The sequence below is a fragment of the Danio rerio genome, chromosome 22 (assembly GCF_052040795.2).
Source record: "Danio rerio strain M-AB ecotype USA chromosome 22, GRCz13ab, whole genome shotgun sequence".
Classification (NCBI taxonomy): Eukaryota; Metazoa; Chordata; class Actinopteri; order Cypriniformes; family Danionidae; genus Danio; species Danio rerio.
In genome coordinates, this window is record NC_141042.1 from 791,802 (window position 1) to 818,427 (window position 26,626).

The 26,626-nt window shown below is 40.6% G+C and overlaps 4 protein-coding genes across 5 annotated transcripts in view; 3 read left to right on the top strand and 1 right to left on the bottom strand.

Annotated features, from left to right (window-relative positions):
* The window catches only part of zgc:112334, a gene marked incomplete at its 3' end in the record, with an annotated part of 817,035 nt that overhangs the window by 612,991 nt on the left and 177,418 nt on the right, over positions 1–26,626 (top strand).
* Positions 1–26,626, top strand: part of prkar2ab (protein kinase, cAMP-dependent, regulatory, type II, alpha, B) — a 773,085-nt gene that overhangs the window by 569,043 nt on the left and 177,416 nt on the right.
* gpr37l1a (G protein-coupled receptor 37 like 1a) lies at positions 622–8,481 on the top strand. 2 transcript variants are annotated; one of them, XR_015521497.1, is made up of 3 exons: positions 622–1,231; positions 3,922–6,001; positions 6,178–8,481. XR_015521497.1 is itself a non-coding variant. In XM_087303506.1 (2 exons), exons 1-2 carry the CDS (start codon positions 665–667, stop codon positions 4,822–4,824), a joined length of 1,470 nt encoding a protein of 489 aa, XP_087159632.1. In that variant the 5' UTR covers positions 622–664; the 3' UTR covers positions 4,825–8,481. The 2 variants fall into 2 exon arrangements, 1 of the variants encoding a protein (XP_087159632.1); XM_087303506.1 differs by having other exon boundaries at positions 3,922–8,481.
* On the bottom strand, positions 14,478–22,334 carry arl8a (ARF like GTPase 8A). Its single transcript, NM_001200020.1, has 7 exons — positions 22,116–22,334; positions 19,243–19,323; positions 18,718–18,791; positions 18,548–18,641; positions 17,545–17,612; positions 17,167–17,237; positions 14,478–16,604 (listed from the first exon to the last, which is right to left on the bottom strand). Exons 1-7 carry the CDS (start codon positions 22,236–22,238, stop codon positions 16,555–16,557), a joined length of 561 nt encoding a protein of 186 aa, NP_001186949.1. The 5' UTR covers positions 22,239–22,334; the 3' UTR covers positions 14,478–16,554.

Here is a 26,626-nt window from a genome sequence, read left to right on the forward strand (position 1 = left end):
CAACTATAGTAATATAAACAAATATTGTAGTTTTCTACAGATATAGGGTTTATTATACTACAATACACCACAGTTTACTGTAGTAAAAACTAAAGTATAGGCTTCTATAACAGTTCTTCAGTTAATACTTCAGTATCTTTTAGTTGACATGGTAAAATATCCATTCTTTAAGTGTCTGTATTTGCCATTCACAAGTGTTTTCTGGTTATTTATAGTTGTGAATCGCATTATGGGATGTTGATCTCTTGGATTAATACATTGGAGGAAAACATTAAATTAAATGTTAATGAACAGGGGAAAAACAAGAGAAACATAAAAATATAAGTTTAATTGAAATGTTGTAGTTTCTTGATTTGTTTTTGCTAAAGATGTTCCTAAAGAAGTTCATTGACCAAACTCTCAAATTAACAATGTGTCTTTAATAAAACCCTTGTTTAAATGCACTAAATTAAATGACCTATAGTCACTAAGAAATGGATACAATTTTAAGAAAGAGGTGTACTCACTATGCTGAACACTGTGTCATGTGTGCGCGCTCCGCCAGGGGGCAGCTTTGCGCCTGTCGCTCCTCATGGATGATGAAGTGAAAGCAGAAGTTTGAGAGTTTGTTCAGAGCCTCTCAGACTGCAGATTTCCATCCTCCGCTTCACAACTCTGCTCCATCATGATGCTGAGCGCTTTACTGGTCCTGATGGCGCTCGCAGCCTCCATCCAGGCGGAGAACCGAGCGCTGGAGACGAAGATGGAGCCTTCATCATCACATCCATATTATTCATCATCATCATCATCATCTGTGCATGAAGCAGGTAGAGCAGGTCACGCACCGAGAGTGCCGCGCGGTTCCAAATCCAGACCGCGGGAGCGCTCGGAGCCGCAGCCGCCGAGAGCGCACCCGGAGGCGGACACTTTCTTCACCACCCCGCGGCCCTTCAGCGGCGCGCTGCGCCTCCACAACCCGCTGTTCCCGGTCACCGACGAGTCCTACAGCGCCTACGCCGTGCTGCTGCTGGCGCTGATCGTGTTCTCCGTGGGCATCGTGGGAAACCTGGCGCTCATGTGTATCGTGTGGCACAACTATTACCTGAAGAGCACCTGGAACTGCGTGCTGGCCAGCCTGGCCTTCTGGGACTTCATGGTGCTGTTCTTCTGCCTGCCGGTGGTCATCTTCAATGAGCTGACCAAGAGGAGGCTGATGGGGGACCTGTCCTGCAGAGCAGTGCCCTATGTGGAGGTGCGTAGAGCAGATCAATCAACCTATCAATCAATCAATCAATCAATCAATCAATCAATCTATCTATCTATCTATCTATCTATCTATCTATCTATCTATCTATCTATCTATAATTTCATCTATCTATCTATCTGTCTGTCTGTCTGTCTGTCTGTCTGTCTGTCTGTCTGTCTGTCTGTCTGTCTGTCCGTCCGTCCGTCTATCTATCAACAAACCGTCATACAGTCATTTGTCAATCACTCAATCGATCAATAAACCATCCAATCAGTCAATCGGTTAATCACTCGATCAATATGTCTGGTTGTCTATCAATCCATCTAATAATTGATCAATCAACAAACCATCCTACAAGTCATTGGTCAATCAATCAACAAACCAGCCAGTCATCAGTAAGTTAATCAATCAATCAATAAACCAACCAACCAGTTGGAGGCATCAATCGATCAGTCAATCAACCAAACAATCTGCCATTCAGATGATCAATTAATCAACCAATCAGTCAGTTAATTGATAAATCTATCTCAGTACCAGAGGGATGGGTGATATCCAGGGCCGAACACAACCTGTGGACAGTAAAGTGAGTAAAAACTAAACGCATGAAATATTAAATGATAACGTTTACACTTCTACTCAAGCTTTACGATGCAAATCCAATTAGTTTTTCAAGTCTCTCGTAAAGTACATTAACTAAAAGACTACTCGGAATCTAAACACTTGCAGATTATTCAATATTACTGAAATTAATATTAAAAATCAACACATATTTATTTATTTACGTTTAAGCGTATCTATGAATACGGTTTGGGTTTGTCCATGTTTGACCCAAAGTTCTGTTCATCATCAGCCAGTTTATGAATGTGTCCCAACATTTAAGAAAGATGTTATGCGTGATCATGAAGCAACACTCATTCAGAACACAAACATTATCTGGCTAGCAAGAAACATGCTAATTTTTGGCAGGTGAACAGGCAGAAGTGAAAGCAGCACACACACTGCTATAATCCCTCACAGCGTGTGTGTGTTTGTGTGTGTGTGTGTGTGTGATTGTGCGGTGGTTCCTGGAGTTTATTTTCCAGCCTCCTCTTGTAACGCACCAGCTCTCCTCATTGTGGTGTAAATGAGATCTGGGGATAATTAGCGGCACTAATTGGCCTCATTAGCGTGTTGAATGAGTGTTTAGAGTGCTTTAAGGACAGGATTGTCTGCGGAGAGTGTTTCCATGTCTGTTGACCCACTTCTGTGGCCCTAAAACTGTTCACATGACCAAAAATTAACATATTAATGGATGCAAATGAGTTATTTTAACATATTCAAAATATAGTAAAAATGTTAACGGTGGCAGCTAGCTGGCTGCTAGTGCTGTAAAACATGGTAAAATACTGGGAGTTTTGATAAATGTACCATGGTGTTAAATAATTGCATACTCAACCATGGTATTTGCATGGTAAATAACTTATCATCACGGTAAATGTTAAAAAACATGTACTTACTATGGTGGATGTGCAAAACACTTGTTTTCACAGCAGCTTAAGTAAAAAGAGAATGTAAATATAGATGTGTTTTACCATTGTACATGCCTAAAAAAACATGGTATCACTACAGTGTAACTTCACAAAACTGGTGGAGTTCCAATGAAACCATGGTATATGATCAAAAACATGGATTTACAATGGAAAATGTATTTAAAAACAGCCTAAACCATGATACATTTTATTATAACATGTCTTCCAAGCCATGGTATTATGAGGTCCAAAAATAGCTTCACCATCTGCCGAAAATCACAGTATGACCACAGTACAAAAAACAAAAAACACGATTTTGCCATGGTGAAATCCAAAACATTCGATATTCCAACGCAATCTCACGGCAATTCGTTACTTTTTGATTAAGTGTCTATTTCGTAAAAATTCGTAAGATCTAATTCATACAATTTAGTACGATTTGCTCATTATCCAATGACGGTTGGGGTTAGGTGCCACGCCTCCTTTTTAAAACCGTACATTTTCGTATTACTGAATTTGTACGAATTAGCTACTAAACTGACAAAACGTAAAATACTTACGTTTCCTCGTGAGATCAGACTGGATATTCCATGTGTACATGTTCAAAAAATATTTGCTACAATGCTACATATGCAAAAATATGGTTTGACCATTTTAAGTGTAAATCACACACACACACACACACACACACACACACAGATCAGACAGGCAAGGTTAGTACAGGAGCAAACAGTAGTCTAAGGGAAAACCAAGCAGTAATCATTCACAGGAGATGAGATCAAGGCAGGCGGCTAAACAACAGAAACAGAAACAAACAAGGGTCAAATATCATGGCTAGACTGGACGGGAAATGTTTGCATACTGCTCAGTGGGAAAACAAGACTCAGCAACGAATGTGTGTGTGTGTGTGATGTGTATATATAGTCCCAATCAGACATGTCAAGCTTCTCGTGATCTGGAACTGGCGTATGAGTGCAGTGCATGATGGGATATGTAGTTCATGTGAATGACAGAGAGTGTTCTCCAGCGATCCGCAAACCCCACATTGCTTCTAATCGTAACAACTTCAATATGGCGTCCATGGCTTTTTTCACTCTGAAGTGCCCGGAAGTGATGTATGCTGTTTGGAACACACTGTTCATTTACTAGTGCAGGTCATGTGATGCATTTTTTCATTTTGTTTTTCAGGTGGCATCCCTGGGCGTGACCACGTTTACTCTGTGTGCGCTCAGCATCGACCGCTTCCACACGGTGACCAGCGGTCAGTCGAGGCCGCGGCAGGGCGAGTCCTGTCAGTCAATCCTGGCCAAGCTGTCTGTGATCTGGCTGGGCTCATTGCTGCTGGCGGCGCCGGAGCTGCTGCTGTGGCGTCTGGAGCAGGACGGGTCTCCGCAGTCAGGTCTCCCAGTGGACGCCTGTCGCCCACAGCCGTCCGCGGATCTGCCTGACGCACTGCTCTCGCTGGTGCTCACCTACCAACACGCCCGCATGTGGTGGACGTTCGGCTGCTATTTCTGCCTGCCGCTGCTGTTCACAGGTGCCTGTCATCTACTCACTCGACACGTCAGCGAGGATGAAAAAACCCTACGTTCATCATCAACATCATCATCGTCCTCTTCATCATCGATAAAAAAACGAAGAAGAGAGCGTCAGCTGACTCGAACGGTAGTGGCGCTGGCGTTCATCTACGCGATATGTAGTTTGCCGGAATACATCTGGAATATCGTGCTGGCGTATGTGGGCGTGGATGTGGGTGTGGCCACACAGGCTCTGCTGGCTCTGATTGGTCAGTTTTTGTTGTTTGTGCGTGCCGGAGCGACGCCGGTTGTGCTGCTGTGCATCTGTCGGTCTCTAGGTCAGGCGTTCATGGACTGCTGCTGCTGCTGCTGCGAGGAGTGTTTTTCAGATCCCTCGTCCTCCTGTACGACCTCGTCTGTGTCCACCAATGCCACCGCCGTGTCCTCGCCGCCGGCCTCGCCCGTCTCCATGCAAGAGGACAAGCTCAAGATCGTGTCTGGGACATCGCCGGCCGTGTTTTTCGATAAGGTTAAGGAGAGTCCAGCTGAGCTGATCATCGGTACGCCGTGTTGATCTTGACTCAGACATATTTACGAAAACTGTGAAGTATCGTTCAGTCGCTAACACTCTTAAAGGGAACAAAACATGTTGTTTTTTCTATGGACGAATAAATGTGTAATCAGATATACAAAATTTACGGGGCCGTTCGCACAGAATACATCATAATATGTGAGACGCAGCGCTCAGGATTGGTTTTAAAAATGTATTTTTACAATCAAACTACCGTTTACAGGAGTTCACAACACTTGCCCCGCCTCTGACAGCTTCTGATTGGCCCATGCATTGGAACTGACATACGAAAACTGCAGGCAACTGGGAGTCTTTGTGCATTCGCGGGAGACTCCTGGAACTTCCGGGAGACTTGGGATGTCTGGAATGACCTCCTGCCTTACTCATAATTCTCTCTTCATATAGCCGTATGCCTATTACATATCCATAAAACACTGTGATGTAGCCGGGCTCGAATCGTATAGCTTTCTCACTACAATCGATCCACTCCAGAGTTCTTTTCAATCGAGCCCTGACCACCTCATTCAGGCGATCTCGGACTGTTTTGATCTCGGATTGTTTTGGTGCGGATCCGAGCACGATTGGTGGATTCACAATTGCCAAACTAACTGCGCTAACTGGGCAAACGAGACAGGTTCCCAAACAAAATTCTAGGTTTACAATGCACCCTAAAGGGACAGTGCACACAAAAAATGCTTGTTGAAGTCATTCCAGCAAATTTTGTTCAACAAATCAGATAAACGAAACATTAAAATGTGTAATATACAAACGACCATTCACACAGAGTGCGTCTAAAATGTGAGATGAAGCACTCAGGAATAGTTTCAAAAAAGAATTGTTACCATCAAATTAAACAGTTGTCATGGCAACTTGCTACTGTAAACATAAGTTTGCAACACTTGCCCCGCCTCTGAGCGCTTCTGATTGGTCCTCTGCTTTGGAACTGGCATACAAAACTGTGAAGTATCGTTCAGTCGCTATCACTCTTAAAGGAACAGTGCACACAAAAATTTTGCCTATGTTACCATCAAATTTAACAGTTGTCATGCCAACTTATTACTGTAAACATAAGTTCGCAACATTTTCCCAGCTTCTAAGCTCTGTTGATTGGTCCATGCATTGGAACTGACATACGGAAACTGTTAAGGATCGTCCAGTCGCTAACATTCTTAAAGAGATAGTGCACACAAAAATTTTGCCCATGCTACCATTGAATTAAATAGTTATCATACCAACTTTGTACTGTTAACAGAAGTTCACAACATTTGCCACTCCTCTGAGCTCTTCTGATTGGTCCACTGCTTTGGAACTGACATACAAAAATGGTGAAGTTTCGTTTTCGTCTTAAAGGGCCAGTGCACACAAAAATTTCACCCATTTTACCTTCAAATTAAACAGTTGTAATGGCAACTTTCCACTGTAAACATAAGTTTGCAACATTTGACAAGCCTCTCAGCTCTGTTGATTGGTCCATGCATTGGAACAGACATACGAAAACTATGAAATATCATTTAGTTGCTAACACTCTTAAAAGGACAGTTCACACAAAAATTTCACCAATTTTTCCATCAAATTAAACAGTTGTCATGGCAACTTGATACTGTAAACATTAGTTTGAAACACTTGCCCCACCTCTAAGCTCTTCTGATTGGTCCACTGCTTTGGAACTGACATACGAAAACGGTAAAGTATCATTCAGTTGCCAACACTCTTAAGAGGACAGAGCACACAAAAAACTTGCGTATGTTCCCATCAAATTAAACATTTGTCATGCCAACTTGCTACTGTACACATAAGTTCGCAACATTTGCCCCGCTCTTCTGATTGGCCCACTGCTTTGGAACTGATATTGATGAACTATTTCGCATGTAAAAATGTAAATTAATCTTACACGGTGTGGTAAATATGCAGTGCTCATGTGCAGAAGAAGCAAGCATAACACTCACACACACGACTTATCAAGAGTGATTACATAGAAAAACAATGTAAAAGTAGTTCTACCGGTCTGTGGATCAACTGGTACTGAGCCGCAAAAGAAAACATTAATTATTTCCCTTTTATTTATTATCCGAGTCTGAACCATCTTTTATTTTGAAAAGTCTTTTATTTCTCTCGCTTACATCTCAGCCACTTGAGCGCCAAAAATTTAACCCACAAGCAGCAAAATGAGTAAGAAACCGACGTTGTTGTAAAGTTTCTTTGCAAATGGGGTAAAGGCCCAATGAAGGACTCATTAACTGCCAAGCAATGGATCCTTAACGCTTTTGTCAACTAATCAGGTGAATCCAGCATATCTGTGCTAGAAGATCACCTGCTGGAGATCGCAAATGACGGTGGCCTTTTAGGAGCTGTTAGCATATCACGTCTTTTCTAGAGTTCGTGCAAGTTTATTAATTCCAATGGAGGTGTACGGCTTGCGCATGCAAGAGGTGTGATGCACTTGCGCCTTCCAGACGCCCCCAGTTGATTGAATGCCGCGAGCGCACCGCGAGTCATGTGACAAGAACTAAGAGATCCGCTTCAGCTTGTATGGGATATTCACATTTCGGTAGACTAAACATCTCAGACAAACACAGAACAGCCAAAGACTGCAGCGCTTTGTAATTTTCTCCATAAGTGAAACTTGTATCAGAGTGACAACAGTGCTTTATCAGATTGTCATCCTCTGAGAAAATGATTGATGGTCGCCTATGAACCACCCACCCCCTGGTCCACGGTAAAATTGTCAAGCGTTGACCAGTCCGCGGTGATAAAAACATTGAGGAGCACTGGTGTATTGGAAAGAAAAAATGCATTCTGTGTGAACGGCCCCTTATCTCTCTCTCTGCTGGATTATGAGCGGGAAGTATAGAAACAATTTCCTCTTTGTCTACGGCCAATCAGAATCCTGCTTCCTCTCGATAAGGTTTATTGGTGTAGAATCCTCAACATCTGCTGTAGTTCAGTCGGTGTTTCCCCTGTTCTACACTACAGACACGCATGTAGATTGTAACCAGTTTTTATTTTGTAGGAATTAACAGCTAATGTCGAGTATAAATATACTGTATTGCTGGATGGACACTTTTGGCAAACTTGAAAGCATATTTTTTTATGCACTTAATTTTTAAACTGTCTTGTTTTAAGAGTCAGTGTTCAAGATGAAAATCAGCTTTGCAGATCGTTATTCTTATGCAGATGCTTATACACTCAGAAATAAAGGTACACGAGGTGTCACTGGGGTGGTACCTTTACAAAAGGGACAAATTTGTACCTAAAAGGTCCATATTAGTATCTAAAAAAGTACAAAAGTCCTTGTTCCTCTTAACATTTGTAGGTACTAATATACTTTTGAGGTACCAATATGGACCCTTGAAGTACAAATGTGTTCCTTTTGAAAAGGTACCACCAGTGACAGCTCGCGTGCCTTTATTTCTGAGAGTGTAGGGATAAAACATCATCAGGATTATTTTGTTAAAGACTGATTCTCTGCTGGAATTAAACGTGTTGTGTTTGTTTACAAACTCAGCAGAGATAAATGACTGGACTAGGGGAAATGCTCTTTCACTACTTTAACATGATAGATAGATAGACAGTATTATATTAGCTAAACAGATTGTTAGCATCGAATCTTTTGTATGTTTTTGTACTTGGTTGCAGACAATAAAAGAAAAGTCGCAGAAACTTCGCAAGGCTCTCTCTCTTTTCCACACAAACACAATTAAGGATTTGTACTTATGTGACCTGCTCGTCTGAGCGAAGGGATTTTCCTCCTACAGTAGATTCTCAGGAGGAGTCGTGGGGGCCCATAAGGACCATATTGTTCCTGATCTGCGGCCCCCGCGCTGAATATCAATAGAGGGCCCAGAGCGGTCGCTAGGCGACTGTCACACGCCGGCTTTCGGCATTCAGACCCCAAACAGCAGAGCAGAAACAGACGCACATTCTGTCCGAGAGCCGGTTGCTGTGGAGACCGGGCCCCGCTCTGATGAGGGGCCGATCGGCTCTGCTGAGGGAAGAATGGCGCAGCTAGTAATCCAGGGTAGATTAAACGCTCCGCGCTGTCGTGACCCGCGCACAATGAGGTCAAGAGTGTGTTTCACAGCTTTAGCTGACTTTTCCACACGTTTGTTTTGGTGCAGTTTTGTGGCGCCATCTTTTAAAGGAACAAATGACGACTTTCAAGAAGAGACAGACATTCAGATTCTCTAAAATGAAAGAAAAAACTGGCTTACTTTGAGGTATAGTCCAAAAATTCTACAAATGTACTCACAATTCATATCTTGGGGCAGCAGTGGTTAACACTGTGGCCTCACAGCAAGAAGGTTGCTGGTTTGAGTCCCGGCTGGGTCAGTTGGCATTTCTGTGTGGAGTTTGCATGTTCTCTCCGTGTTGGCGTGGGTTTCATCCGGGTGCTCCGGTTTCCCCAGCAGTCCAAACACATGCGCTATAGGGGAACTGATGAACTACATTAGCAGTAGTGTATAAGTGAGTGGGTATGGGTGTTTCCCAGAACTGGGTTGCAGCTGGAAAGGCATCCGCTGGGTAAAACATATGCTGGAATAGTTGGCGGTTCGTTCCGCTGTGGCGACCCCTGATGAATAAAGGGACTAAGTTGAAGGAAAATGAAGGAGTTCATATCTTTGGCAGTGCGACAGATTGTAGTTCTTTCCTGTCTTTACAGTGTCTTTGTGTGATTTACCAGCCCGATCTCAAGCGGAGACGCAAGTATTTTTATGTTTGTCAGTTTAGTGGCTAATTCCTATGAATTCAGTCGATTCAGTACGATTTTAAAACGGAGGCGTGGCACCTAACCCCACCCCTAACCGTCATTGGGTGGAGCAAATCGTACTAAATTGTATGGATTAGATCGTACGAATTCCGATGAATTAGCCACTAAATTAAAAAGTTACGAATTGGATTTTCATGTACTTTGTCTAAGATCATTGTTTGTGTTGAGATCTTCCCCTTAGCTTTGGCTTAGTTTACAGCTTGTGATGCTTTAACCAAGACCATACAAAAAATGGAAAAATACTTGTGACGAATGCGGTTCTTGTCCACATATAGCACAGCTCATTGGGAAAATTTAACACCATATGAACATACACAGCAACAAGTTAATAGTAAGTTAATCAACTTATGAGGATAATGATGATTTGTGGATATCTGTGGGACATGTAGGACTCAGGTACCCTATATATATATATATATATGGCATAACAACATATTGCTAAACCATGTTTTAAACCATAAGTGTTGACCATAGAGTTTTCCATCATTGTGTGCTTTAGCTCCAGATGCTAACCACATGGCGTGCCTAAAACACACTTTTATTCGTTTTCATCATATTATTGTGTTTTAAACATGACTAGACAGAAATATGACAGTAACAGTGGTGACACATCATTAATCTACTATTGGTGAATCCTATGTTGCCCAAAAATGAGAGAAGAATAATAACACGCCTCAATGCTGTCTAGAGTTTCCCTCCACAGGAAGTGACATCACTTGCAGCAAGTCACATGATTTTTCTATGAGTGCTTTACAGGTTGTTCTGCCGTGTTATAATCGATGTAACAGAGAGACACACTAAATGTGTTTTTATCACTGAAAATGCAGATAATACAGAAAATAGATGTTTCATGTATACAGTATGTTTGATGATGACTGAAGCAGAATGTATGATTTAGGAGGCGGAGGCAGTCAAATTAGGTAAAGTGAGAGGCTTTAAGTTAATATATTTAAGGCAAAACATCCCTAAATATACATTAAAAAACATTATTGTTATTGATAACTTGATATCATTTGTGTTATTTTGAAAACAGCTTGATTAAAGTTTTTATAAATAATCTAAAGGTTTATCTTGGAGGTTACGCTCTAAAATCGCCATCGCTAATTTAGTGAAAATGATGTCTTTAACTAACTCAGACACTGTGTTAACTGACTGAAGTCGTCCAAAATGTCCACAAAGGAGGTTTTGTCACTGAATGTGTTGACAGTTTCGCTCCTCAACTATAAACCCACACACACTGTGACTCTGCTGTGACAGATGTGAATTCATGAATGAAAATCAGCACTGAATTGCACAACACGTCTACACAAATGATGTGCTGCTGATACCATGGCACTATTTAAAAGATGGAAAGCATCTGGAAAAAATGTGCTTTCAATGTTATAGTCCCGCTGAGAAACACCATCATAGGATTTATAATGGATGTCATTTTTAATAATGGAAATTCTATTGGGTTTTAACCCGTTTGTGCTGTTGGGGATGTTGTCATCCACTCTGTAGGCTGATTTTGAGTCTTAATTTGGCCACAAAGTCTTGTGTTTCAGCTAGCAGAATCATTTTTGGAGACAAATCTTATTTGGACACATATTCTGAGAATATGTGTGGGCAAACTTACTATCATTTTTTGTTAGTAAATAGGGCAAAAACAGCCACCAACAGTAAATTAGGGAGAAAAAATAAAAATCCAACAATGCATCAAAGTCAATGTAACCCCGCCGGTCCTACACCACCCAACCCGCTCCAGGCTGATTTCGAAGCGGGGACCTTCCACATGGCAATCGGGTGCTCTATCAAGGAGGCTAAAGACCATGGCCTCTAGCTTCTGTCGCTAGAGCACCTTTAGAGGTCAGAGGAGTGAGGTTTACCTGCACAGCACACACTAGCTGGCCTCCGTTACACCAATGTTGCTACTAATCATCCACATGTTCAAGACTTTGATAAGAGTTAAGAAAGAAATCCAATCCACAAACACTTTTTATATTAAAAATATGTCATTTTGTGTGTGTGTGTGTTTTATATAGTTATTTTTTAAAAGGGGTTTTCACCTTTATTATGATAGGACAGTGGAGATTTCAAACAGGAAAGCATTGGGAGCAGAGCGAGGGGAAGGATCTGCAGGACCTCAAGCTGGGAATCAAACTCGGGTCGCCGTGAGCATTTTGGTGCTATATGTTAGCGCACAGTACCACTAGGCTATTGGCGCCTATTGTAAGTATTGTTTTTTCACCAAATCAGTGACATCATTTATGACTTTGGCAATTAAAGAGTAATTTTTAAGCAATTAATTAGTCAGGACTAAGGTTGATTAACAGATTTATGCAAAAAAAAATCATTTAAAATATGTATCTGATGCATTTTTTCCATCACTTGCATTAAAGGGGAGTACATTTTAACAGTGCACAAGGGTTGATGGAAACTATAACAGTGCTTTGGGTCATCTACTGGCTTCTATTGATGGCATTTTAAAACTAATAAACCCTAATAGGACGTGCCTCAAAATACATAACCATTAAAACATCCTGATTTTAATGGCTGAAATTTGAGGTTTGTAATGGTTTAATGGTATATGAAACCCTTTTATTTAGTAGAGCTTTGTTTGAAGTAATGCTACAGTATAATGCTGAAGTAATTTATTAGTGTTTTTGAATTATACTATAGTAAAGTACTTTAATCTATTGCGGTGGTTCAACAGTTGCTAATGTTTTAACAAATGACTAGTTTTAAACTATAGGGTATACTATACTCCAATTAGGCATGGGACGATAACCGTTTTCAAGGTATACAGTGGTTTGGAATAGTCAAGGTTTTAAAACCGCCAATATTTTCTGTAATCCTAAGGTATGGGTAAGATTTTTCATTTACGTTTTTTTAGGACAACAGCATCTCCAGTAAAAAACATATCCAAAGGCGCAGTTTTAAATGGTAAAGAAATCAGTGTTTTTGAAACTAAAGACAGCAGAAGTCAATAATTAATTTTCATTATTTAGCCGGGCATGTTTACTGCTCCAAAATATTAGAAATCTTTTAAACAATAAAACATTTTGTGCTCAAGGGGGAATTTTTTTGTTGTTTGTTTGTTTTGTTTTTACCCTGACATTTAAAAAGAATATATTTTAGAGCAGTAATCCCAATTCCGGTAAATCTTTGGCCAAGGTTATCATACCGTCAGAAGAATCGTATACTGGCCCAAGCCTAACTACAATCCACCTCGATTTACTAGAATATGAACTATAGCACTTATTAGAGATTATCAGTTCACTACAGTTAATACTACAGTATGCTGGAGCTTTCATTAACAAAGAGTTGTAAATAGAAAAATACACACACACACACACACACACACACACACACACACACAGTATTTTAATTCAAATTAACTAGTTAAGGTTATTAGTAGGCCACTTTGATACAATAAGCGCTATAGCTACAAATAAACTTGAATTTTACTACAATATGGCTCAAAAATAATAGTATAAACTGCTATAGTTGTTTGAGCTAAAGACCTTCTGTGAAGAAATAAACCGGACTTATTATAAATTCAATCTGAAGCTCTCTCTCTCTCTCTGTGTGTGTGTGTGTGTCCTGACGCTCCCGGAGACACTGTTTGTTTTGTCCTGAATTAAGTAGACTGAATCTCTGACCGATCGCCGTGGAAACCGTCCCTCAGAGCCGCTCCACAGCACCGCGGGCTCCCGGAACCGACCGTCCGCGGGGGCAGGAAGGCCGGTGTGTGTCCGCTCAGCCCCGCTGGAGATCCGGCTGCTGTCCGCGTCTCCATGACCACCACAATGCCCACATCCGAGCAGAGGAGCCCCGGTCCAAAACGAACATCAGCGAGGGGTCTGAGGGGCGAACGAGCTCCGACAAACTCTTCATGAAGACCGTAACTTCAATCCACCAACGGAACGGCAATTACGAGTTTATGTGTGTCCGTTAAAAAGTGAATTTAAATTTTAAAAAAAGAGCGCGAACTCGCTGACTGGACTTAAACCGACACGCGCGGAAACACTCTTTTTGTCATTTCAGTTTTGAAAAAGTTTATTTAATAATTCAGAAGACAAAACTGTCTCATTATTTCTGACTTAATATTAATACCATTCGTTATCCCGGCTGCAAATACAAGACACCACCACATAACACCGCTAAAACTACAATAAAAAACAGAAATGGTCAAATTTTTACTGTTAAAACCAGTACATTTTAATAGTGTGCTTTTTGAGACATATTCCATTAGAATTGAAGGGTTTTAATACATTATAAAGAGGGTAATAATTAAATAATAAAAGTTTAGATTACATAATCAAAATAATAAATAAGTAAATTGGAGACATAACCAATACACATCTCATTAAAACCAAACATAGTTTCCATAGTAATCTTATTGTTCAGCATGAATGACGTTCTGTTATTTCTGTGTAATTTTATTTAAATCAGATGTTTATTTATTATTTTAGAAGATAAACAAACTTCTAATGTCTTAATTGATTTTATGATGTATTGTTATTTGTTGTAGTTTAGACTTCATACAAGTTTACCTAAAGTGCAAAAATTGCACTGGAGAGATTTTATTTAATACTTAATGAAATAAACATTGGTCTCTACTGACCTCTGCTGGTGACTCGCTGTTTACTTCACAGTACACGTCTACTATGTAACAATGCATTTTGTTTTAAAATACACAATGCATTGTGGGATGATACACTTGGTATTTCTGTGGTGTTTTGTCTATAAAATAAATATAGATACAGCATATGTAGCTTTCTACATACTAAAACCTACAATCTCTTATGTCATATTTATTTTACCATCAACATTACAGTGTATTTCCATCCAATTTTATTGAATTCAACCCAAATTTACTGACTGAAGAAAGAGCCAGCAGCACTTCTGAGAGGGAAATCATTTAATTTCATTTTTAAATAATCTGTAAATAACAAGAACAACATGTACAGTTATCACCGCGAGTACGAGAGAATAGAAAGATCCCGAATGTAAAACTCAAGTGATCGAGTCTTGTACAGAAACTGTAGTTATGTGACTGCTTTAAAAAGGTACTGTGGGGTCCATATATAAACAGGAGCAAAAAAAAACGTCATTGAGCTCAGTCCAATCACACTCTGATTATACAGTAACTATGGCAACCTGCTCCATCCCATAATGAGCCATGCAACGGGAAACCAGTGTGGAATCCCAACATATCAAAACAAAAAAACTTTTGGCCACATTTAAGTACACACAAAAATATTCAAATAAACACATACTGATGTCACGAGAGGCCAGATGAGCTTAAGTCACGATGAATGAGAGCAGAAAATCTAGTGTTCTGCAATTAGTGTCAAATCGACTTGCGCAACACGACAAAATGACAGTCGGCCAACTATAATTTAAAAATGTATCATTTTATGACATAAAGGGCACTTAGAAACTAACAATGTAACAAAGTTGCATGCCATGAATATGACTTAATTAATTACATTGTTATAAATCAACAAATTTATAAATTTTATTACATTTAAAGCAATTTATGATGATAACGAATTTGTAACGAATTACAAACTTCACTTGGCTAACTTCGAATTTTGTTTTACATCAATTTCGTTGACTTCGTAAATGCCTATGTTGTCGCTTTTCAACGACAATAATGCTAAAATGTTAGCAGTTTTAATAAAAATAACTACCATTGTAACGTGGGTCGTAACATGAATTTGCTACATCCACTTTTAAGCTTAGCCATGCCGATTTGTCGTCTTGTGTGTTCTAACTCATCTAGATTATGAACTCATGGTACGCAGAAAATCAAATTATTAGTGCAGATGAATACAAAATGATTAGCAGTTGCGCAAAATCAACAGAAAAAACCTGCGGCATTTATAACGTAAATATTATTCAAGTCTACATCACGGCATTCGCGCGCACATACACAATCGCTCACACACACAATCCGCTCATTCAGATTGCTGTGAATATGAGTGGAGTCTTCTTCAATATCATTATTGTTATTATTATTATAATTATTATTATCGTAGGATGCTAATCACAATAAGACAAACACTGTAATGCTCAGAGGGGAGATCTCATTTGGTTTAAGTTGCTATTTACATAATCCAGTTGAAAAACACTGAAAAACATGAGTAAAAACATGCCAAAAACAAATAAAGAATGAAAAAATATGTCAATTTACATATGTATAAACTACTGACGTGTTTATAAATCGTTATGATTTAGGCCAAAAACGTCCACATGTGCGACAAAAACGAAACAAGCTGTAAACAAAATTAAAGCGGAAAAAACAATGGCAAGATCTTCATTTCTCCCCGATATGAACAGCGTTCGGAACCAAGAGATTCGCACGATATTCGGTTTTATTAGCGCAACGAACAGAAACAGATCAGCGTTTGCCGTCTGATATGGTTTCACGAACAATCGGGGATCAAAGAATCGTCTAAACACTGATGTTGTTCTGCACGCAACGGCGACACAAAGAAAACATATAAAACCTTCATTCGGACTGATTCGTGTGCTTTCCGATAAAACGACAGATTTTGTTATGCTACAAGATTTTACGCACACCATGTGACCTTGGCTAACAGTGTGATGTTATAATCGCCAGATCGCACACATAAGCTAACGATGCTAAGATTCACCATCTCGTTAAATGCGTACAATCAGCAGATTCTCTGGGAATGTTCTGGGAACGCTGGAATAACATTAAAACAACAAGGTTGGCGCGAACGTACTGCCGAGCGCTGGTTCGTTCCCAAACATGCAGAACGCCGCACGCGAGGAGACCAAACACGTCATGACGAACCGTAAAAAAGCACATTCAAGTAAAAACTGAAAAATCAAACGATGGACATGATGTTGATTAGTTTATCAGAACAGAGGGGGAGGGGCGGATGCTCGTTTGTTTATAATGGAATACAGCTGATCACATGACGCAGCTCCTCCAATCAGACGCCTCGCCCTCAGCTCCGCCGGGTCCGCGAGTGCTGGATCAGCCACTGTAGTGTGATGTCTGCATCACACACACACACATACAACAGGCTCATTAGCATAGGACACGCCCAAACAGAGCTTGAGCAGCCAATCACAGAACTCGCTGATGATTAAAAACATCGTAAAGAAGCACCAACATCATGACAATCTCTAAATTTATTTTACAGTAATTATTTACTTAATAAAAAGAATTGTTTAAATATATCCGTCATTATCAGCATACAGACAGTACACTCACAAACGATAAATACTATATAGCAAAAATGAAGACGAGACTTTCATCGTCCAAAGCTAAATGTAATATTATATATATATAATTGCAAAATCTGGCTATAATTATTAAGGACAGTAGGATGTTGGCAGGTTGAAATCTACTGCTATGTCTATGTTGTTATGTAATATGGTTGTCAATGTCACAAGCAACTTTGTTAAATTAATAATAGTAATCATTTACGTCACTTCTTAAAGTCAGAGACAGTCATTATAGCTATAGTTAGTGTCGAAAGCAGTGAGAAGTAGTTCTGTCAACTGTTTATCTGTGAAAAGTGTGAGCTCTGAGAGTGTTTAACGGCGTCTCTTACCGATGTTGTCCTTCTCTTTACAGGAGATAGAGTAACAGCAGATCTCTCTGTCCTGGATGGCCGACAGATTCCTGGAGATTCAACACACACACACACACACACACACACACACCATCAGACTTCAGTCAGAGCTATACACACGCAATGACTGAACACTAAATAGAAAACACGTTTTAAATACTGAGAGAACTTCTGAAAATGAAATGCAAGATAAAGACATCTTTAAAGATTCGTGTGCGCATTTACAAACAAAAACAAATATGCTGTTTATAATAGAGATGAACACTTTTATTAAAATGTGCATTCTAGCACTTTTGTTTCTATTTAATAATGATTTACATTAAAATGAGCTGAATAATAAAATAAATTACAACTCACATTCTCTCAATGAGCTCTTTCTCATCTAGAGCTCCGGGAAGATCTCTTTTGTTGCCGAGGACCAGCACCTACAGACAGACACACAGGCGGTCAGACAGACACACTGGCGGTCAGACGGACACACAGACGGCCAAAAGAACACACAGACGGCCAGATGGACACACAGAAGGTCAGACGAACACCCAGACAGACAAACGGATACGCAGATGGTCAGACAGACACACAGACGGTCAGACGGAAACACAGGCGGTCAGACGGACACACAGACGGTCAGACCGACACACAGACAGTCAGATGGACACACAGACGGTCAGACAGACACACAAATGGTCAGAGGGACAATCAGATACACAGATGGTCAGACAGACACACACAATCAGACAGACACAAAGACGGTCAAACGGACAATCGGATACGCAGATGGTAAGACTGACACACAAACAGACAGACAGACAGACAGACAGACAGACACAGATGGCCAAAGGACACACAGACGGTCAGACAGTCACACAGACGGACACACAGACGGTCAGACAGTCACACAGACGGACACACAGACGGTCAGACAGTCACACAGACGGACACACAGACGGTCAGACGGACACACAGACGGCCAGACAGTCACAGAGACGGACACACAGACGGTCACACGGACACACAGACGGACACACAGAAGGACACACAGAAGGACACACAGAGGGACAAACAGAGGGACACACAGACGGACACACAGAGGGACAAACAGAGGGACACACAGACGGACACACAGACGGACACACAGACGGACAAACAGAGGGACACACAGACGGACACACGGACAGTCAGACGGACAGTCAGACAGACAATGCCGACCAGATAACACACAGACAGTCAGACAGACAGATACACGACCGGTCAGACACTAAGATAAACACACAGATGTTCAGACAGACAGTCAGACAGATGGTTAGACACACAGACGGTGATGCTGTGTTTTAGATACGGCTGGTGCGGCTCTACTGACCGGGATGCCCTGTAGCTGTGGTTTGTCCAGCAGGTTGTGCAGCTCGTTCTTCGATGCCTCGATCTTCTCTGGATCTGCTGCGTCCACCATGTACCTGCAGGACACACACGTGACGTTATGAACACACGTGACGCTTGTGTGTGTGTCGAGATGGTAGATATTATACTCACACTATAGCGCTGACGCCACGACAGTAACGCTCCCACATACTCCTGAAGCGCGGCTGACCACCGATATCCCACAACTACAGTGGGGAAAACACACAGAAACAACTCATTACCACCTGCATACATGAAACATCTCTGCTCTCAAAAAATATTAGTCTAGATATTCTTCAAGACACTTCTATACAGCTTAAAGTGACATGTAAAGGCTTCACTAGGGTAATTAGGGTAACTAGGCAGGTTAGGGTAATTAGGTAAGGTTCAGTAGATTATCGAAAACAAATATAGCTTAAAGGGGTTAATAGTATTGACCTTAAAATGGTGTTTAAAAAATAAAAAACTGCTTTTATTCTCGCCGAAATAAAACAAATAAGACTTTCTCAAAAAGAACAAATATTATCAGACACACTGTGAACATTTCCTCAATCTGTTCAACATCATTTGGGAAATATTTAACAAAGAAAAATAAATCAAAGGTGGGCGAATAATTCCGACTTCATCTATACATCTGTTAAACGTGTCTGTGCTGACCTTGATGGTGACGTTTCCTTTGGTGATCTTGCGCATGTTGAAGCCGACGGTGGGGATCATGTCCTCACTGAACTGACCAGACTGCAGGAGACACACACAAACGCAAACACGTTTACACGTCTGAAACTCTACAATAATCAATACTCTGCATGTTCATTTTCACTATATATTGAATGACTCAGTGTTGTTATATTGTGATGATGATGATGATGATGTCATCTCTGACCCACTGTAAATGTCATTAGAAACACTATGCTGATGCTGTATTGTCACTGATAATGATGCTACACACACAGTAATTATAGTCGACTGCACTGATTACACACTGTGTCTGATCTGCTGCACTTGTAAAAAGAAAAGATGATGTGTGAAGGACCCGTTATGTTCATCACTATTATGAACAGCTGTGTTATTTCCAAAACTGTGGCAAAGTAATCTGCTTAACAATGGATTTACATGGCAGAATTTTTATTTCGAGGGTTTTTCCATCCTCTTTCAAACCGATGACTATTTCCTTTGGCTTGAGCACTTTTATTATGACTAAAGGGTTCATATGGAGCAGATTGGATCTTTAAACAAATTCTAAACACACCTACGGTCTTTTCTACATATAATATCTGGCACATTGTGTCTTCTATATCATCTTATACTGGTAAACAATACAAATGCTATGTATAATGTGATGTATATAGTGTACTGTGGATGCACTGATGCACTCAGTGTTGATCAGATAGCGGGGGATAAGGTTAGATACTTTTATTTTGGATAAAAATAAGGCAGAATTCTCCTGTTTAGACGAGTACACTGAATTTGGTTGTACTAAATTCGATTTTGGTGCTTTATTTCAGTAATTTGGCCACCGTTAATGTTGTCTGGAAGACAATTTTAATTGCTGAACAGTAAACAGATAGTCTGATCTACTGTATCTGACTCATTGTATCTAACGTAGCGATGCTCAGTCTGACAGAATCTTCTACACGCTGTATCTGTTCTGAAGCTCTCTGACTTGAATCATTAAATCTGATCTACTGAATCAGACTCACTGTATCTTCTAGATCATGTGTTGTTAAATCTAAAACATTGGATCTGATCACGCTGTATCTGACGATTAGCTTCTCATTCGACACTTTGCTATTTTGTGTGTGATGACGCTGTATCTGACACTGCATGTGACGCATTGTATCTTCTATAACACCAGTTCTAATATCGGACACATAGTATCTGATCTACTGTATTTGACATTAAGATTCTGTTTTGACCCTTTGATACATTGTATTGGATGATGCTGTATCTGACACACTGTATCTGATCTGTTGTTTCTGATTTGACACACTGTATCTGATGTGTTGACGCTGTATCTGACACATTGTATCTTCCATTTTGTGTTGTTAAATCTAAAACATTGTATCTGATGACGCTGTATCTGACATACTGTATCATCTATAATGCCAGTTCTAATATCTGACACGTTGTATCTGATCTACTGTGTTTAACGTTTAGCTTCTGATTCGACACTTTGAAACATTGTATGGGTTGACGCTGTATCTGACACATTGTACCTGTGATGTATCTGATTTGACATTTTGACACACTGTTTCTGATGTGTTGAGGCTGGATCTAACACACTGTATCTTCTAGATCATGTGTTGTTAAATCTAAAACATTGGATCTGATCACGCTGTATCTGACGATTAGCTTCTCATTCAACACTTTGCTATTTTGTATGTGATGACGTTGTATCTGACACTGTATGTGACGCATTGTATCTTCTATAACACCAGTTCTAATATCTGACACATAGTATCTGATCTACAGTATTTGACTTAAGTTTCTGATTTGACCCTTTGATACATTGTATTGGATGATGCTGTATCTGACACACTGCATCTATTGTGATGTATCTGATTTGAAGTTGACACATTGTATCTAATGTGTGGACGCTGTATCTGACACATTGTATCTTCCATTTCATGTGTTGTTAAATCTAAAACATTGTATCTGATTACGCCTTATCTAATGATTAGCTTCTCATTCGACACTTTGCTATATTGTATGAGATGACACTGACTGTATCTGATGTGTGGACGCTGTATCTAACACACTGTATCTTCTATTTCATGTGTTGTTAAATCTAAAACATTGTATCTGATGACGCTGTATCTGACATACTGTATCATCTATAATCCCAGTTCTAATATCTGACACGTTGTATCTGATCTACTGTGTTTAATGTTTAGCTTTAGATTCGACACTTTGATACATTGTTTGGTATGACGCTGTATCTGACACACTGCACCTGTGATGTATCTGATTTGACATTTCGACACACTGTTTCTGATGTGTTGAGGCTGGATCTGACACATTGTATCTTTCATATTACCTGTTCTAATATCTGACACATTGTATCTGATGTGCTGTTTCTGATTGGACACTTTAATACATTGTATCGGATATATGATGCTGTATCTGACACACTGTTTCTGATGTGTTGACGCTGTATCTGACACATTGTATCTTCTTTACCTGTTCTAATACCCGACACATAGAATCTGATCTCGTGTGTCTGACGTAGTTTCTGCTTCGACACTTCGCTACACTGTCTGTATGTGATGATGCTGTGTCTGACACACTGTATCTGATGTGTTGTTTCTGATTTGACACACTGCATATCTAACGTAGCGACGCTCAGTCCGACACACTGTATCTTCTAAACATTGTATCAGCTCTGTATTGTCTGATCTGAACGCTGTATCTGATGTGTGTGTGAGTGTGTGTCTGATCATCTGTCCGCTGTAATGAGGCCCGCGGCGTCAATCACGCGACCCGTTCCTCGCGCGCGCGGCCTATAAATGAAGCAGAAAGGCTCGGTTTACCGCGATCACGTTGACGAAGGTGGTTTTCCCGGAGTACTGCAGGCCGACCAGCGTCAGCTCCATCTCCTCTTTCCAGAAGAGCGCCTTGAACCAGTCCAGCAGCTTGTTGAATAGCGCGATCATGGTGCGGTCGGTCGGCTCGGGTCTGCGGGCTCCTGCTGCTGCTGCTCTCACGGCTCGTCCTTCCTCATTGGGTGGGGTTTCACATCCACGCACAGCTGATCCAAACAATGCGGGACACGGGCATGCGCGCTCCCGACCAGAGCTCCGCGCGCGCCCCCTGCTGGACGCGCGCCGCTGACGTCAGCCATTGTTTTTAACATTACACCGAGCGCTGACAGGAACTGAACCGTGTATTAGATCTGTAAACATTTCAAAGCTCTGGTAATTTAGCTGTACATTTTCAGTACAAGGATCTGTTTATTGTTTACTCTTCAGCTGTTTTTTATATGTATACTTTATGCTTTGCCTTGTTGTTGTTTCTTTCACTTTTTTGTGTTATTGTAAATTGTTTATGCACAAAATGATTTAATATTACCCCGGCTGAAATTTCGTTAATTGCTTAATCTCTTAATCTTAATAATACTAATATTTTAATTTTATTAATGCCTGTGGTAATCTTCTTCTTAATGATTGAGGCTTTGTTTCTGTTTTGAAGATAATTTTTTATATTTTCCAACTTTTGTTGTTGTATTTTTCTTGTATTCAAAAAATTGCATTGAAAGTTAATTAATTTATTGTTCATAGTTTAATGATTGTATTATAATTATTAATAATAAAAAAATATTTATAAATATTTAATATTATTTTTCATTATGAGCTACTATTTTTCGTTTATTTTTATTATTTTATTGTTATTTTGTCTTTATTTTCTCTACCATTTTGATAGCAACTGAATTACAAACAATTATTTTGACAACTACTGATAATAACGACTCATAATTAGGCTAATAAAATATTATTCATTATTATTATTAAATATTACTTTGGTTCTCTGAAATTGTCTTGTCATAATCTATTTTGTTATTTTATATTACTTTATTTTATTAGGTAAACATCTGTAATCTATCTTTAGTCATTCCTCTTATTTATTTTTTATATGTATATTTATTTTGAAATACTTTTCTCCTGGCAACCTACAAAAGTAGCCTTGTGGTTAGTGCATTGACACATGGTACTGAGGTGTTCTCAGTGACCTGAGATCGATTCCTGGCTCGAGGTCCTTTGGCGACCCTTCCTCTCTCTCTGCTCCCCATACCTTCCAGATCTCCACTGTCCTATCACAATAAAGGTGAAAACCCAAAAAAATAATTATAAAAATACTTTTATCTTATTACACTAATAGTCTTTTAAAGATTAACACAGCAATAAGGTCGCTGGTTCGAGTCCCGGCTGGGTCAGTTGGTGTTTCTGTGTGGAGTTTGCATGTTCTCCCCGTGTTGGCGTGGGTTTCCTCCGGGTGCTCCGGTTTCCCCCACAGTCCAAACACATGCGCTATAGGAACTGATCTACTAAATTGGCCCTTGTGTATGAGTGTGTGCATTGAGTGTGATTGAGTGTTTCCCAGTAATGGGTTGCAGCTGGAAAGGCATCTGCTGTGTAGAACATATGCTGGAATAATTGGCGGTTAATTCTGCTGTGGCAACCCTTGATAAAAAGGGACTAAGCTGAAAGGAAATGAATGAATGAATTTATATTTACGATGTTTAGTGAGGGGTTAGAGATATTCAAACATCTACTAGTTGCTCAGATATAGATTTAATATGGATTGTAATGTTTGTACCTTTTGTGAAGCAGACATAGAGTCATTGAAACATTCAGCTAACATTTTACACCAGGCGGAAAATAACTGTTTATAGAATATAATCACTATTTAGATGCTGTTACACATATGAAATAGGCTAAACATTATTAAATACCCACGGGCACTTCATATCACATTTGCATTATTTTTTACAAAATATTTTCTTCCTATTAAAAATAAATATATTTCCAATCTGAAGAGTAATGGGGAGAGGAAAAGTAGCAGGAGTTCAGCAGATGGTGGATAGGAACCGGGTTGATGATCAATCGCGTCAAAAGATGTTGCTGTGCGCCAGGCACGTGCACACATAGGGCTCAACCTGTGCAGTGCACATGCCCTTTTTAGTCTTGGATAGAAAGTGCCCTTCCAAAATGATCAAAAGTGCCCCCGCGACGCGGCACACTCTCGGTCCCGCTCTTCAGTAGGCGCGTGACAACACCGGTCTGAGTACGCGCGCGACTATACAGCTTATCAGAACGCGCGCGACAACACCGCTCTTCAGTACGCGCGCACACCCCCCAACCCCCCCCCCCCCCCCCCCCCGGCTCTTCAAAAAATTTATCCTGCACATGCCCTTCAGACGGTCTCTGCACGGTCCTGCTGTGCGCGTGACGAGGTACGCCACTCACGCTGCAATGCTGCTTTGCTCTTTACTCATCTTGTCTCTGTCTATCAGACATCGTTGGGCGTAAACCGTGAACAGCTTATTCCAACTAACTGCGTTATTTGCAATTACCCTAAAAAGACACCCCGAAATTGGCTTCTTTTCCCCCTCGCAGGGGCCACAAGTGCACACGGACCCCTTGGCCTGTGCCCATAAGGCCCATTGGTTAATCCGGCCCTGAGCGACGGGGACTCTATACCGCTCAATGACCGCCATCTTTCGGATGAGACGTTAAAAATCCCAGGATGTCCTTGGAAAAAGAGTAGGAGTTTAACCCCGGCATCCTGGCCAAATCTGCCCACGGCCTCTGTCCATCATGGCCTCCTAAAGCCTGGTTTAAGGCTGATTTATACTTCTGCATCAAGCGTACGCGTATGCTACGGCGCTGACGCATAGCCCTACACCATGGCCGCCGGCGTCGCTGACGTGCACCTCTCAAAAAATGTAACTACACGTCGCAACGACGCGTAGCCCAAGCTCTGTGATTGGTCGGCTTTGTAGCGCTGACGAGTCTGGGCGGGACCGAGAGCCGTGCGAGCCCGATGGAGCGATTGTTTACAAGCGTGGAGTCCCGTGAAGGAGCTCCGGATGGAAAGTTTTGTTTTGTGTTTACCTCATAGTTGAAGTTGTTGCACATCTGCCGGTTCCTGCCTCAAAATGAGCGAGTTTGAGCCTTTTGTATATCCCGGAAGTGTTCAAAAAGAACAAAACAGGCAAAGAAACTCGACACAGAGGAACATTTACACCTCACTGCCAACTAGCATTTCAGAAGTGTTAATGCAGACCAACAGAGACAGCAGCAGCAGTATAAATGCACAGCTACACGCGTTGAATGCGCCGTTGGTTACACCGGTCACTTGACGCAGAAGTATTAAGCCTGGTTTATACTTCTGCGTCAAGTGACCGGTGTAACCCACAGCGCATTCAACGCGTGTAGCTGTGCATTTACACTTCTGCGCGCTGTCTCTGTTGGTCTGCATTAACAATTCCAAAACGCTAACTCAAAAACTCGCTCATTTTGAGGCAGGAACCGGCAGATGTGCAACAACTTTAACTATGAGGTAAACACAAAACAAAACTTTCCATCCGGAGCTCCTTCACGGGACTCCACACTTGTAAACAATTGCTCACGACATTCGCGCGGCTTTCGGTCCCGCCCAGACTCGTCAGCGCTAAAAAGCCGACCAATCACAGAGCTTGCGCTATGCGTCTCTGCAACGTGTAGTTAAATTTTTTGAGAGGTGCACGTCAGCGATGCCGACGGCCACAGCGTAGGGCTATGTGTCAGCGCGGTAGCACATGCGTGCGCTTGACGCAGAAGTATAAATCAGCTTTACCCTCCCCATATCATAACTGGCTTCATCACTCTTTCTCCTCCCCACCAATCAGCTGGTGTGTATTGTGAGGTCTGGCGCAGTATGTCTGCCGTCACGTCATACAGGTGGGTGCTGCACAATGGTGGTGGATGAGGAGATTCCCCCCAATGTGTAAAGCGATTTGAGCCTCTAGAAAATGTAAGGAATTATTAATATTATTATTATTATATGTTTTATTTATGCAATTTTTTTTTAAAAATTCAAAGATTAAAGTGTGTAATACCTAATCTTGATTTTAAAACTGTAAAATATTTTGTCATAATTCTGATAATTTTTGGTTAACAATACTGTGACTGGCAAATTATTTCATCCATAAATGCTGTTTTTTTGAATACCCCCCTTAAACTATACAGTCTGTTAAAGGTATTTGTGATGATGAACACCCTTGTGTTATATTGCGTTGTATTTTACTATTTATTTAGCTATTTTTGTCTTTCTTTTGTTTGTGGATGCTGCTATTTGGACTTCCTAGTTGAGTAAGATGTTTTATTATTGGTGATTTGTTGCTTTCTGAATGTTCTTAAAAATTAAACATCTACTCGATCATTCATAACCGCACATTCGTTTGTTTTCATTCATAGAAAACTGAACACCTCTTAGCATGAACACAGTACAAAACTCCATCCATGTTCATTTGATCAACTCCTACATTAAGATTGATCGATAA